We start from the raw sequence: 16,207 nt of genomic DNA on the forward strand, positions 1-16,207 counted from the left end.
AGATATTAAATTTTATTCAGAACTTTTACCTTTAGAACAACTCATGGCCATTCCTCTGTGAAACTACATTCTCCAATTTTTTAAATTTACTCGTATGAACCTCAAAAAATGAAAAATAAGAAACCATACTCACTGTTTACATCCATATTCCACTCATCGTGCTATAACGGAAGACGCGTTCGAGCATTTTCAACACATAACAAAATGTTATGGCTCCAATGATTACCCGGTATGTACTCTGTATGGGTTTCTTTTTAGTAAGTATATTGTTCCCTAGTCTAAAATAATAGACGTGTTATACGGGATTCTTCCAATCCCTAACGTCTAAACGGGAATGTGCAAAAAACGGGGGTGTTTTAAAAATATTGAAATTGTTTTAAGTGAAGTATTTTATGGTTGAAATTGATCATAAAGAGTTATATTCATATTTTACCATGTAAGTGAAATGTTATTTTGCACTAAACAAGCATTAAGTGCATTAAAACAAGTTGTTTACCTTTCCAATAAAACGAAAGTTGACTGACACAGACAACAATTATGCGAAGGGGAACAACACAATACAATCGTAATAGCTCGGCCTCCTCCGACAAAGCTTCGAGATAGACCTCGTTATACAATCGTAACAACTCGGCCATGGCCGAAATGTTCCGAGCGATTTAAAACTGTGCCCTAAAGCCTTGCAGGTGCCCTTCATGTATATATCGTTATGTTTTGACAGAATGAAATGAAAAAAAAGCCGTCAAACTCATAATTATAAGTTGGATATTTATTTTTTTGTGTACGGAACTAATATAAAATAACATTATCTGGTAATATTTCTTGTTTTTATGATATTTTATAGACGCTATATGCTTTAACCCGGAATCCTGATCGGAACAACTACCCACTTTTGATACTAAACAATTTGTACGTGAAGGATTTGCCATATCAAAAATCTAAAAAAAATCCGTCAACGTACAATTATTTGGACTAATTGTTCCCACGGTATCATTTTCCAGGATAAAACTTATTCATGTATCATGTATGTATTTAAAAATACTATGTAATAAGCTGTTAATTGTTATTCGTTGTTGTTGTTATTATCATTATTATTAATATTATTAATATTATTATTATTATAACCTAACATAATAAAATATATTGATTAATAAATAAAATATCTATGAAATATAGCAATACGTATTTTAATTTGGTCAGGAATTGGTCCGGTCCGGCTGCCAGTCTTTTGCAGCAACGAACGATTTCCGTATTAATTCGGAGATTTCCGTTGGTCCGGATTTGATCCGGTCCGGCTAGTCATTTATACCCAACCTAAACGGTTGTACTCCGGGTCCCGGCGTGAGCACATCGAAGGGTCCCAAAGTGACAGTTGAACCACCGCCCACATATCCGTGGCAGACAATCAGGCGGTTAACCAGTTCTAGGTGCCTTCACCTCTGCAAGATACTGACAACTTTTGTACATGCCAGGGCAGTGGTACAGTGCGAATGGTCGTAGAAAGGATTTAATAACCAACCACAATCCAATCACCACGCACCGCGTAAATCGCCGCGTTTTATACCGACCAGTCGGACCCGTGTTTACCAATCGTAACAACTCGGCCATCTCCGGCCATATCTTGATACTAGCCGAGGAGTTCCGATTGCCGTGTTTACGTTCTTTTTTAACCCAAAGAAAATTTAAAGGAGCCATGATAATACGAAAATGTCTCGACCCTCATCTGCAAGACCTCCTTCTTGTCGACCTGGCACTTCAAGGGGAGCCACTGTAGTGCCATCCCCTAAATTGAGAGATTATGTGTTTGTAGAAAAATTAGGTTGTGGTACCTATGCAACTGTTTACAAGGCATACAAGAAGGTAAAATTCTGTCCCATAATTTCGCGACATATAATGATATATCCCGGATACAATCGTAACAGCTCGGCCATCTCCGGCAATACACTTAATTGCAACTGGTTATACGGGTATCAATCAAGTGGATTCAACCAAATAGCTCTGTGATCATGTATAGTATTTCCTTGCCGGTTCTAGGTTCATGAACAAATTACTAAACTGTACTGGGCTTTAATAATTGGTAGAGTTTTTATTAAGACTACAGTATATATAATATATACTGTAGTCTTACACATGCCATATCCCCCGGCGGGGGGCAAAATCCCCCGGAATCTTCGATCCATCCCCCGGTATTCCGGCGGGAGATAAAAATCCCCCGGAATTTATAAGAAAAAAAAATAATTTTTTTATAGAAATTTTACATCAGGCAATTATGACAAAGTAAGTGAAACCACAGTATGTGAGTGAAACTGAATGCAAAGAAGCAACTTCACGAGGGTGAAATGCCAAAAGGAAACTTACAACAAGTGATCAATTAATTTGTAGTAATTATCAAAGGCAAAGAAATATTACTATTTTGGAAGGAAGAAATGAATTATTTATTCTATTCTCTTATTGTCTGAAAGTCATCAAGCTGATAGAATCAAGCACATTTTTTTAAAAGACTTTAGAGGAAGGTAAATTTAATTTAATTGTCTTGAAAACATATTTTTCCAATGACATATTTTGTTCTGCAAGTGCATTACAGCATGACATGACAGTGTATCATAAGAATGTGATAAATCGTGACATAAAATAATTCTGTATAATGAAAAAGTTAAGAGGTTTTCAAAGCAAACTATATGTGAATACACGGAAGTGGTGGAGCTGGCGTTTAGAGGCCGTGTATTTATAAACATAAATTTATTGATCTTGATCATATTCTTGAGAGGAAACATTTGTGAAGAATATCAATAAATTTATGTTTATAAACGCCAGCTCCACCACTTTACGGTGGTGCAAAGAAAAAGAGCTGTCGACACTTCCGTGGTGGAGCTGTGCCCTATGTTTACATGAACAAACGTGAGTATGATTTATATTTTATTTGATAATTTCATTTAACGGACACATGTCGAAAATCGGAGAATGTGGTACCGTGAAAGAACACTTCTACTGTAGGCTGGTAGAGGCCGTGAAATAATCAACACGTTTTTTCAATTTGTTTCTAAACTTTTGACAGGCAAAACCCTCTTTGAGACAACCGCTGATTCATGTACAAAATCCACCAAATATTTTTGCACCAGTTATCCTTTATTGGCAACTTCACTACCCTTTGTTGTGACAGCTGTAACATTTATGTAAGAGCAAATTATAAGTCATAACTTGATAATTCTTATTTAGAAAGGTTAACCTCTTCGTTGGTGTCGGTTTGAAGCTACATTATTTTGTTGATAAGAAATGGGAGCCTCCTCTGCAAAGTTTCATTTTCAAAGTGAGGCTTGATTTCCGTGTTGAGCAAATGCTTGGTCAAGCGGTTCATTGACCTTGATTGTAATAATCCAACAAAATAAACACTTGGTATTCATAACTGTAAAAGATTAATAATCATAACCACAAAATTTCAATACTGTTGATAAACTTTAAAAAATTTTACAGAACACTGTTTACAAAATGTTCCATTATTGGGGAAGATCCGCTATTGGCGACCAAACTGTATTTTCTAATAAAGTAGTAAGGTAACTCAAAGTCTATCACACTTCTGCTATTTAATGCATTGAAGAGTAGTATAATATGACATACTCAGAATATTATAGAATACTATTAGAATATCATGAAAATTTAGAAATAACAATCATAAATATAATATAAAGAATTAATACATACTACATCACATAAATTATGCATAGTTAATAAGAAAATGACTACCAAATTGAATATAAGTCCTAACAACTATTCATCTAAAATGAATAGTTTAGCTGTGACAATCTAGTGGCCGCAATCATTGCTAAAATACAAAGAAAAATATAAAAATCATAAAACACAAAACTAACGCAGCAACAACACATTTTACATACCGAATGTGGATCAAGAAGTCTATAACTATAACTCTATGCTGTTCTCTGCATCTCTCGCACAGTGCCCATGTTCAGAGGCAGTAATCACATGGTTCATTGTTTTGAAACCAAGCACTAAAAAATGGCAGCGCCAATTTAGACGGTATGTATTTTTTTTAGGGATGGAAACCGGATACCAAATCGGTATCCGGATATTCGTATCAAGTATTCGAATACTATTCGGATACTCGTATCAAATTGTTTTCATAATAAGTAGATTTCCTATTATATGTCACCCACCTTCTGTTATTTGACATAATTGTCCACTTAATTCATAATTCGTCATATGGCAATTTCCCTCTTTCATTCATTCATTCTTTCTCAGTCTTAATAATTTATAATGTTATTATCGAAGCTGAACAACTCATTTTACGTCATAAAACTCATGATAAATACCACATAAACACTTCGCGAATTTGATGGTCACTTCGGCCGAGGTGGCTGCTTGGTTACTGCCACGTGCTTTCGAGTTTGTTATTTATCAGCAGGTTTCATGTTAAATGACGCTTTGATTATTTGATAGTCGATTTGTAATTTTATTTCATTACATTGTTTGATTTAATGCACTACCTACAATTTCTGCGGTGTTTTGTAATGAAGGATATAATTGCGGAAAAGATAAGAAGACAACAAGACGATCTGATTTTTCTTTATTTGCATGCGTGTACCTTTTTTTATTTATTAATAAACTAAACATGTTTACATATCGTATGAAAAAAAAAATTACAAGATGCAAAATGATGGAAATTTGATTGAAAAGTGAAAGATAAACAAATTTGTTTTTGTTTTAATTGTTCAGATAGCAATAATTTCTTCATGCATATTCATCAAAAATATGATTGGTCATTAATAGCTTTGATTGCACGACCCTTATCTTGTGATTGGACGATCAATTCCTACGAATTAATGATCAATCCGTTTAATATCAACTAGTGCCAATTAGTGTCAATTAAGCACATCTGTGATCATAAAACAACACTTGTCATTGTAAACAAGGTCATAGAACTTAACAGGGTGCTGCATAAGGACACAATATCACGCCTTGTGCAAACACCCAAATAGCAGACGATTTGTGACACATACCCGCTTCGCGACAGACACTGTTGATCACCTGAAATATTTCATCTGAAAAGTAATATAACAATTGCTATGTCTCTGCTAAGCTATTTCATTGAAATTTTAATTCTTAACGAATATTCGAATACCCACTTTGGTATCCGAATACTTGCGTGATATCCGGATATCCGGATACTCGGATATTCGCTTCCATCCCTAATTTTTTTTTCTCTCCATAATTAAAAAAATTAATTTCCTAACATTGACCATGTTCTAGCGCCCAATATTCCCTACTGTGGAAATCTTTGAATCAAGCATGAACTTTTTTTTTCTTCTAAATTTTGTCCTTAATATACGCAATTTCGTTTACAGAGCTATCTTAACATTAAGTGTACACCTAACGATATGCCCTAAGTTGTGTGTCCACAACAACATACGCATGTTGTGGAAATAATACTACAACCATTTTTCGAACCAAGTACTTATGAAATATTCTTCGAACCAAGCACTACATAATTATGCCCCCCCTTCAAAGAAGAGGAGGTATATTGCTTTTCACATGTCGGTTGGTCGTTCCGTCGGTAGACCAAAGCTTATCCAAGTTTATCACTTGACAATTCCTGGACGTATGTCATCAAACTTGACATGAAGGTTGGGACTGACCAGAAGATGACCCCTATTGATTTTAGGGGTCATCAGGTCAAAGGTCAAGGTCACAGTGACCTAGGTCAAGGTCTCAGTGACCTTGAATGCTCAAAGGTTGTCCAAGTGATAACTCGACAATGCCTGCACCCATGGCCCTCAAACTTGATTTGGAGGTTAGTCCTGACCAGTAGATGGCCCTATTGATTTTGGGGGTCATCAGGTCAAAGGTCAAGGTCACAGTGACCTTGAAAGCAAACTCAACAATTCTTGGACCTATGGTCATCAAACTTGACATGGAGGTTGGGTCTGACCAGTAGATAAACCCCTTTTGATTTTAGGGTCATTGGGCCAAAGGTCAAGGTCACAGTGACCTTAATTGCGAAAAGGTTAACAAAGCTTCTCTGAGTGATATCTCAACAATGCCTGGACCTATGATAATAAAACTGTACATGGAGGCTGGGCATGACGAGAAGATGACCCCTATCGATTTTAGGAGTCATTGGGTCAAAGGTTACAGTGACCTTGAATGCGAAAAGGTTGTTTCGAGTGATAACTCGACAAACCCTGCACCCTCAAACTTGACTTGGGGGCTGGGCCTGACCATTAGATGACCCCTTTTGATTTTTTGGGTCATCGGGTTAAAGGTCACTGACCTCGAACGCAAAAAGCTTGTCTGTGTGATAACTCAACAATGCCTGCACCCATGGCCCTCAAACTTATCATTTAGGTTGGGTGTGACCAGTTGATGACCCCTATGGATTTTAAGGTCAAAGGTCAAGGTCATAACTCATATTCATCATTAAAATTTACGTCATATATACTTATTCCCTGCTGCTAAGAGGATACATCATAATCTTAAAGGGGCTGTATTCCGTATGATAAAATAGCGAAAAAAAGAGAAAATTGTCGAAAACTGACATAAACTTGGCATCGATGTGTACAATGCATTGAAACTTACTAACTGAAGTACCGCATAGTTTACAATTTATTTAAGTTTAGCAGTTATTTCGTATTTTTCCATTAAAAAAGATTACTCGGTATGTCTACCAGGTAGAATTCATTCCTTAAGCGTGATTGGCTAGTCGGTGTTATCACGTGATATTACCGAGGTAGGTGTATAGCTTAATTATGTCACCCAATTAGAGTAAGCCGTCGTAGCTCAGTGGATAAGACGCTGGACTGCAATTTTGGCGACACGGGTTGAAACCTGGTCTCCGACACAATTTGTTTTTTACATTTTGGTACTTTTTTTTACAATTATGATATCAAAGCGTAACACGTTCTATTAGATAATTGTCCTGAGATTCGTTACAGAAAAAAAACAAACTTTTTTTGGTGCCAATCTGGTGTACAGTCCCTTTAAAACTGCCTCAAAGGCATCCAATGTCAATGACAAATCAGCTGTCTTCATATTTCGGTCCATGAATATTTCATTCAATTGTCCAAATAATCCTGACAACATGGCGCTCAGGGTGGGCATAATGTTTGACAAACATCTCTTGTTTTAATTTCATTGCAGTTGATGTTATGCCAACATTTTGGGAAATTGTACAAGACCAAAGGCACATTAAGTGTACATGAAAGAAAATAAACAGGCTCAGCACCATACATATGCTGCGGGCTTATGTTCTTTAGCTAAAGCCACTTGAAATGCAACAGGTAAACTATCCGTTTCAGAATGCCATATTTCGAAGTCGTTACTTTTATGATAATGAATGCATATGAAATATCAATTTAAATGTAAAGAAAGATTTAAAATGTTTCAATTTGCAAATACATGATACAAATACTCTAAAAATAATTACTAAATCATATTTTCAGAGATTTTGCCCAACGTGAGGAAATGCATTGCCAGTGCACTGACTTACAAAGTGTTCGCCACCAATGGGGATTTGTTACACCATCGGAGAATGGTACATACATATGCCCAGATTGAATGTGACATTTGTGGTGCTAAAAACCACATTAGACTAGATCTGGAGGTCCATCTGTCATCCCACCGAGGGGAGAAAATGTACAAATGTAGATGTGGTAAAGGATACGCTTCACGTTCCAGCCTGAGCTATCATAGAAGGGTCCAGAAGTGTGCCAATAAGTGGTTGTGTGAACTGTTATTTTTATATTTGTTATTTACACTTAATTTGTTGTTTAATCACTTTATACATTTGAGAAAGTCTAGGATTTGAAATGAAACACTTTTATCATAAAAAAACGTTGTTCAATTGCAATTAACAGTATGCGCTTTTGCCATGATACCAATTTGCAAATATTTAAAACATAATTTTAAATTTAACAAACTTGGTTTTTTAATTCTTTTTCCGAAATCCTGAAGTCAACTAAAACATTTTGCAATGATAAGCGATATTTACATACTTGTCATGTATCTTTTGTAGCGGTTTCATTGTTAATGTCCTGTACCATTGACCCTGTTCCGTCTGTATCACAATGATCCAGGCATACTAAGTGGCCAAAAAGTAACCCCACGGATATTCGAACCTGGAAACTAGAAGCTGTAGCGCAATGCTTCACTTTAGTTCTCCTAGTCTCCAATAGTTCAGAACCCGCCCTAAACAGTACAAAAAGATACTTCAAAGCTTCCCTATATATTAACTTGCTGTTCTCTCATCGGGTTCGAGACACAAACTAACCATTCCTAAGCCTTTCCCTGCTTTTATACCCTAACATCACGTGACCAAAATGGAATGGTCCATTTTAACAAACCTTATGGGTTAAACCATTATATATAACTTACATTACAGACTAGGGGTGTCAAGTTCATTAATCTTCAGAAAAAGTAGAAAACCATTAAACATATAACTTCTTTCATACCATTTTATGATTTACTAGCTAGATTAAGACATTTAATACTAAAACCATAACATTAGTATTAAATACACAAAATCATCCTAAAAAAGTAATAGCGATAAAGCAAAAATCTTGATAAACTTCACTAAAACAGAAATGTTTATTTTCTGGGCTCCGGACTACATGATTCCAGGAAAATTACATTACCCATGCCTCCGGGTACATGCATCCAAGCATGAAAAATTATGTCAAACAACAATAAAATACAAAAAAAAATATATGTTCAGTTAACTTTGGTTTCTCTAGTTTGGTATTTGCCACTGCATAGCCTAAACCAATGTCTCCAGCCTTGAGACAGACTGTCAGATTTTCAATAGCCTTAGCCTGTGTTTCAGTCTCAGTGGATGCTGTCCTTATCTGCTCCTGTTGTCTTTTCTCAGCCCGATAAAAAGCTTCTAGCTCCACTGCATGCCTCACAGCATCATTCAGGTTGGTTGGTCTTGACTGTTTGATATATCTTATATCTTGCCCTAGTTCTGCCATGGTCTCCATGGCTTTCTGCCGCCTATCACGAAGTTGAACCCTATAAAGTTCAGTCTGGTTGGAATGAAAATCGGTCCTCTAACGCTCTGACTCCTTGTAGTCAGTTGTGTTTGAGCTCAGGTTTCCTTAAGCCTTGTTATTTCTTGTTTCAAGACAGCATTTTTGACCATCAGTCTCGAAACCTCGTTCCGGTTTGGGCTGTCCATGCTACTTTTTGAATAAAGGATAAGCTAGATTGCTATGAATCTATATTGCCCCATGTTGGGCGCCAAATTTTTTAACGTTTCTTCCCTAGCTAGCTCAGACACGCTACCATAAAATAAACTACAAATCTATTCTCAATCCACACAGGGCCCGGGCTTTGCTAATTTGCATATTACCAACCAGGTAAATGTACGTACTATGAACGTACTTCCGTCTATAACGGAATGTTATACTAAGAACACACATCCGCCGCCTACAGCGGACCGTTACACTATGAACACACAACCGCCACCTACAGCGGACCGTTACAGTATTATATGTCGTAGCAGCGTACATAAGCACACATGTCTCTGTTTTTTTATATATTTTTTTTTTAAAACAGACTAGAATTATCGTCAGCTTGTGATGAACGGTTTTTAGCTCGACTATTCGAAGAATAAGGAGAGCTATACTACTCACTTTCTTTGGTTTAAATAAACGAAGATCCATTTCATTGAACAATTCTACAAACTTCTGGTAACATATTGATGGCTTTGATTCCTCATCCATTTTCCTCTTGTATTCAACAGGTAGATCAACTGTAGAACCAAACACCGGTTCTATGTATTTTTTCTTTGTGTCTGCCCTGCAATAGTGGGAAGGTACTTTCGGTAGGCTATCCAGAAACTCTTTGGCTCTTTTCAGTGTATCTGTAAATCTTGATTCTCTTGCCTTCGTAGGCATTAGACTGTCAACTGCTGACACCTTTGTCGGAATGCTAGTTCCGTGCTTCGCACTCTAGCCAATAGTAAATCATTTTCTTGTTCAGTCCGAGCATGGACAGGAACATCTCTTTGCATATGAGCAACTGTCACTATTAACTTTTAGATGATACACGAATGTACATTTTTTTGTTATCCCCTGGGCTATTGCTTTTTGTTCTGCGAGCTACATCTTGTTTATCAACATGACTAAGTACATAAACCCTCTTCGCCTTCCAGTCCATTATTCGCCAGAAGTGAGTGAATATCATTTTACGACTATCAGCATCAACGTCAACGCAGCGTTTGCCACCAGCTCTCTTTTCACAACGTTTCGAGCATTTACTCTGTGTTAAAATATATTCAGATTTTGTCTTTTATATAATGTTCCTTCCCATTTTCTACCGTTTTCTACCTTTATATTTCATACCGGTCATTCTCAACTTTTCATTTTTGACCTAAGCACTGTTTGATAACTGTTCTATTGTGTTTCGAAGCCGCATGTCGATTGTCTCTGATGTACCTGGTTTCATTATCACCAGCTGTCACATTTTCATCTCCAGCAGCAGCAATTACTTCTTCCTTGTGATCTACAGTGTGTGGGGAACCATGTGCTCGTCTTTTGCATCACTGATTGCATTCTCTGAGCAACTGTCGCAACTGCAACATGTATCCAAAATAACTGTAATGCAATAGTTATTTGCCAAGTTTTGAAACCTAGAGGTTAAGGTGTCTTCCTATGGAGTGGGAGGTCGTGGGTTCGATCCCTGGCTGGGTCATACTGAACGACGTTAAAAGTTGGTACAAGTAGTTCCCTTGCCTGGCATTTAAAATCGAACCGTCTGTCCGTCCGTCCGTCCGTCCATGTGTCCCGCTCAATAACTCGTGTCCGGGCTGTAACTTTCTCTTGTATGGACAGATTTTAAAATAACTTGCCACATGTGTTTGACATACCAAGATGACGTGTTGCGTGCATGACCCGTGTCCCTACCTCAAAGGTCAAGGTCACACTTAGTGTTTATTCACAATGGAATGCTGCATATAAGTACATCGAGTATAGGTTGTCTTGTCCAGGCTGTAATTTTCCCTTGTATTGACATATTTTAAAATAACTTCTTGCATACCGGACGTGTGTTTCCGGTCATGTGACCAGTGCTGGAAAAACCCATCTTACATACCCCATGTAAGATGATTCACGCGCAACAACGCGCCACTTCTTATTTCATTTATTGTATGGTTTATGAAAAATAAATAATAAAAAGCAATCAAATATTTATGTTTGCAAGACTTTTAATTAAAATTGAAAATAAATAATCGTAAAAAAACGCTATTTTTAGTTACTGCGCTCTATGACGTCAGTAAACAACGTTGCATGCGCTTTTTGGTGTAATTGTACCAAAGTTCGTTTTCAACGTCATTTTTTCCACAAATTGATAATTTTAGATATGCAAGAAAAATTATTAATCATGTTTTTCCGGTCTGGATCGAAAAATCCGACCCTCAGGCACGCTGCATGGCCGGTAACTCGGCAAGCCTAGTTACCGGCTTAAGCATGTGCCTTCGGGTCGGAATTTTCTATCGTTACCGGAAACACATGATAGATACTTATATTGCCACATGTGTTCAACATACCAAGACAATGTGTTGCGTGCAAGACCCGTGTCCCTACTTTTAATGTCAAGGTCACACTAAGGTGTTTATTCACAATGGAATGCTGCATATAAGGACATAGAGTATAGGTTGTCGTGTTTGACAAATCAAGATGACGTGTCGCATGCAAGATCCGTGTCCCTACTTCTAAGGTCAAGGTCACACTAAGTGTTATTCACAATGGATGCTTCATATAAAAGGACAAAGAGTATATGTGATGTGTCCGAGCTGTTACTTTCTCTTGTATGGACAGATTTTAAAAAGACTTGCCACATGTGTTTGACATACCAAGACAATGTGTCGCGTGCAAGACCTGTGTCCCTACCTCTAAGTTCAAGGTCACACTTAGTGTTTATTCACAATTGAAAGCTGCATATAAGGACATAGAGTATAGGTTGTCGTGTCCGGGCTGTAACTTTCGCTTGTATGGACAGATTTTAAAATGACTTGCCACATGTGTTCATAACTTGCCACATGTGTTTCGACATACCAATACGACGTGCCGCGTGCAAGACCCATGTCCCTACCTCTAAGGTGAAAGATACACTTAGTGTTTATTCACAATGGAATGCTGAATATAAGGCCATAAGAGTGTAGGTTGTCAAGTATGGGTGGTATTTTTATGTTCAGTGGCAATTTAAAATAACTTGCCATATGTATTTGACATGTAAAGGCAAGACCTTTTCATGTACCTGGTACTGACTTTGTTCATAGGTCAATGTCACATTCGGGGGCATTCGTCACATACTGTGACAGCTCTTGTTTTTATACGCCCATCTTACGATGGACGTATTATGGGAACACCCATGGCATGCGGGCGGCGCACGGGCGGGCGGCTCCACAATGTTGTACGCTCTCTAACTTGAACATTTCTCATCCAATTTCCACCAAACTTGATGAAAGTGTTTGTTGGTGAAATATCTAGGTCAAGTTCGATAACCAGCCAAATCGCTTTAGGCACTCCAGAGTTATGGCCCCCTGAATTTGTCAAAATTGGCCATTTTAGCTTTGTCCGCTCTCTAACTTGATCATTTCTCATCCAATTTCCACCAAACGTCATGAAAGTGTTTGTTGGTGAAATATCTCGGTCAAGTTCAATAACCAGCCAAATCGCTTTAGGCACTCCAGAGTTATGGCCCCCTGAATTTGTCAAAATTGTCCATTTTAGCTTTGTCCGCTCTCAAACTTGAACATTTCTCATCCAATTTCCACCAAACTTCATGAAAGTGTTTGTTGGTGAAATATCTAGGTCAAGTTCGATAACCAGCCTAATCGCTTTAGGCACTCCAGAGTTATGGCCCCCTGAATTTATCAAAATTGGCCATTTTAGCTTTGTCTACTCTCAAACTTGAACAGTTTTTATCCGAATTTCACCAAACTTGCTACTATAAATGTTTGTTGGTATATATTCTAGATATTATAGATAACTGAAGAATGTGCCATAGTTCCCTGAAATACAGAAGTACTTGGTAAATACAATTTTGCATGAAACCCTCAGTAAATATCAAGGGCTTGGTCCCCAAAGGTTCTAAGTGCCTATGAAAATTATAGACATTTTAGCACCTTTTGACTCGAAACCCTCGAATTAAAATAAATTTTTTCTACTGTTAATGCCATATTGTGCCAAATCATTTGCTTCTTGAAAAGCTTGCTTCTCAAAGGGCCAATGTGACAGTAAGTTGTCTTAGAATCCAAGAAATTATTGATGGGCGTATTTTGTGAGTGTCACTCTTGTTTTTTATAAAATTCGCCAAATAACCAATTTACAGACGTAAGTATCAGATCTGAAGCGTTTCCAAGAAGCTAATGTAGGGTCCCTCTAATCCCCTCTGTGTATACAATTGGCTCTAATAAAATAATTGACAGTTGTTGTGAGAGTTGCAAACTGTCAACAAAGGGTCCTTATTTGCAAATAGCACTGATATCAATTGGGGATGTTTTGATAGCAGTACATCTCCTACAGAATTGTATTGTTTACCAATTAGAGAGTTTTCACCAAACAATGGACGAGCAAATTTGTAACGGCCGTTACATGCAATGATTTCTGAATGGGTGTTCTTTTGCAATGATTATCACAATTGATTGGTGGATATCTTAATTCAGGAATAATGAATATTAATGAGGTAATCAACAACACTTCAGTAGGGAAAAACTGTCATTTTAAATATTATTGCGTAGAGTAAACAACTAAACATTTTATATTTATTATAATTCTGAATGTTGTTCATTATTGAGTGTAATCTTGATCATCGAGACTCTTGAATATGACCCGAGTTTTACTTTCCATTTATATTGTAGTACATGTGTATGTATAAAATGCAATGTAAAGGCCAAATTAAAAGCGTAAAACATGTTGTTTTTTTATCGATTTTTCTGTTAAGGTACACAATGACAGTTTTATTTAAAGATGAAAATGGCCAATATTACACAAAGTACATGAACGATACATGTATACAAGAACTTGTCTTTCCTAAAAACCAATTCAAGTTATCCGAGTGATTGAGTACCCTAGTACTTGATCAGAAGATTGTCTGAGTACTCAAGTACCAATTTAACTACTACTCATTGCCATCCCTACTATTAACTATAATAGTATGACTATAACTTAAACATAATATAGCAATCTTTTTGAAATAAAAAAAAAATGATAATGGCATCCTGTTATTGATGTGTAATGTAAAACTTTGAAATATTTTTATTTCACTGATAAACATTCTAATTCTATAAACCAGTCAGGAAAGCATAAAAATAAATCAAAATGATTTAAATCAATATTCATGCCCCCCTACGAAGAAGAGGGGTATATTGCTTTGCACATGTCGGTCGGTAGGTCGGTCGGTCTGTCGGTAGACCAAAGCTTGTCCGAGTGATAACTCAACAATTCCTGGACGCATGGTCATCAAACTTGACATGAAGGTTGGGCATGACCTGTAGATGACCCCTATTGATTTTAGGGCTCATTGGGTCAAAGGTCAAGGTCACAGTGACCTTTAATGGTAAAATAATTATAAAGCTTGTCTGAGTGATAACTCAACAATGCCTAGACCTATGGTCATCAAACTTGATATGGAAGTTGGGCCTGACCAGTAGATGACCCCTATTGTTTTTGGGGGTCATTGGGCAAAAGGTCAAGGTAACAGTGATCTTGAATGGTAAAAGGTTGTTCGTGTGATAAATCGACAATGTCTGCACCCATGGCCCTCATACTTGACATGGCTGTTGGGCCTGACCAGTAGATGACCCCTATTGTTTTGGGGGGTCATCGGGCCAAAGGTCAAGGTCACAGTGATCTTGAATGGTAAAAGGTTGTCTGTGTGATAACTCGACAATGCCTGCTCCCATGGCCCTCATACTTAACATGGCTGTTGGGCCTGACCAGTAGATGACCCCCAATGTTTGTGGGGGTCATCGGGCCAAAGGTCAAGGTCACTGATCTTGAATGGTAAAAGGTTGTGGGTGTGATAACTCGACAATGCCTGCACCCATGGCCCTCATACTTGACATTGAGGTTGGGCCTGACCAGTAGACGACCCCTATTTGTTTTTAAGGGTCATCGGGCCAAAGGTCAAGTTCACAGTGACCTTGAATGTTAAAAGATTGTCCGAGTGATAACTCGACAATGCCTGCACCCATGGTCCTCATACTTGACATGGACGTTGGGCCTGACCAGTAGAGGACCCCTATTGTTTTTGGGGGTCATCGGGCCAAAGGTCAAGGTCACAGTGACCTTGAATGGTAAAAGTTTGTCCCAATGATAACTCAACAATGCCTGCACCCATGGCCCTCAAACTTGACTTGGAAGTTGAGCCTGACCAGTAGATGACCCCTATGGATTTTAGGGGTCAAAGGTCAAGGTCACAGTGACCTTGAAAGCAAACTCGACAATTCCTGGACCTATGGTCATCAAACTTGACATGAAAGGTGGGCCTGACCAATCAAACTTAACATGAAAGGTGGGCCTGACCAGTAGATGACCCCTCTTGACTTTGGGGGTCATCGGGCCAAGGTCAAGGTCACAGTAACATTTAACACAAAAAAATTAACAAATCTTCTCCCAGTGATATCTCAACAATGCCTAAACCTATGATCATCAAACTTGACATGGAAGTTGGGCCTGACCAGAAGATGACCCTTATTGATTTTAGGAGTCATCAAGTCAAAGGTTAAGTTTACAGTGACCTTGAATGCGAAAATGTTTCGAGTGATAACTCGACAATGCCTGCACCTATGGCTCTCAAACTTGACTTGATGTTGCGTCTAATCTGTAGATGACCCCTTATGATTTAAGGGGTCATCGGGTCAAAGGTCAAGGTCACAGTGACCTTGAATGAAAAAATCTTGTCTGTGTGATAACTTGTCAATGCCTGCATCCATGGCCCTCAAACTTGACATTTAGATTTTTTGTGACCAGCTGATGACTCCTATGGATTTTGAGGTCAAACGTCATGGTCATAACACACTCTTTCCTCACACTTTGAATGGTCATAATCTTAAAACTGCTTCAACGGCATCCAATGTCAGTGACAAACCAGCTGTCATTTCGGTCCATGCATATTTCATTCAATTGTCCATATAATCTTGACAACATGGTGCTCAGGGGGGCATAATGTTTGACAAACATCTCTTGTTTAAACTTTA

General features: G+C 37.8%; 1 protein-coding gene across 10 annotated transcripts in view; it reads left to right on the top strand.

Moving 5' to 3' along the window:
* The first annotated feature begins 225 nt into the window (after positions 1 to 225).
* The window catches only part of LOC128229255 (serine/threonine-protein kinase ULK3-like), a 197,977-nt gene continuing 181,995 nt past the window's right edge, over positions 226 to 16,207 (top strand). For 2 of the 10 annotated variants that reach the window (XM_052941045.1, XM_052941049.1), the window contains exon 1: positions 1,279 to 1,857. In XM_052941045.1, the coding sequence (XP_052797005.1) occupies positions 1,705 to 1,857 (153 nt within the window). In that variant the 5' untranslated portion in view covers positions 1,279 to 1,704. Of the gene's footprint in view, positions 258 to 1,268; positions 1,858 to 2,853; positions 2,896 to 7,677; positions 7,726 to 16,207 lie in introns of those variants that run through there. The other 8 variants (XM_052941042.1, XM_052941044.1, XM_052941040.1 and 5 more) reach the window with 8 other exon arrangements.

This window comes from Mya arenaria, chromosome 3 (genome assembly GCF_026914265.1).
Source record: "Mya arenaria isolate MELC-2E11 chromosome 3, ASM2691426v1".
NCBI classification, from domain to species: Eukaryota; Metazoa; Mollusca; class Bivalvia; order Myida; family Myidae; genus Mya; species Mya arenaria.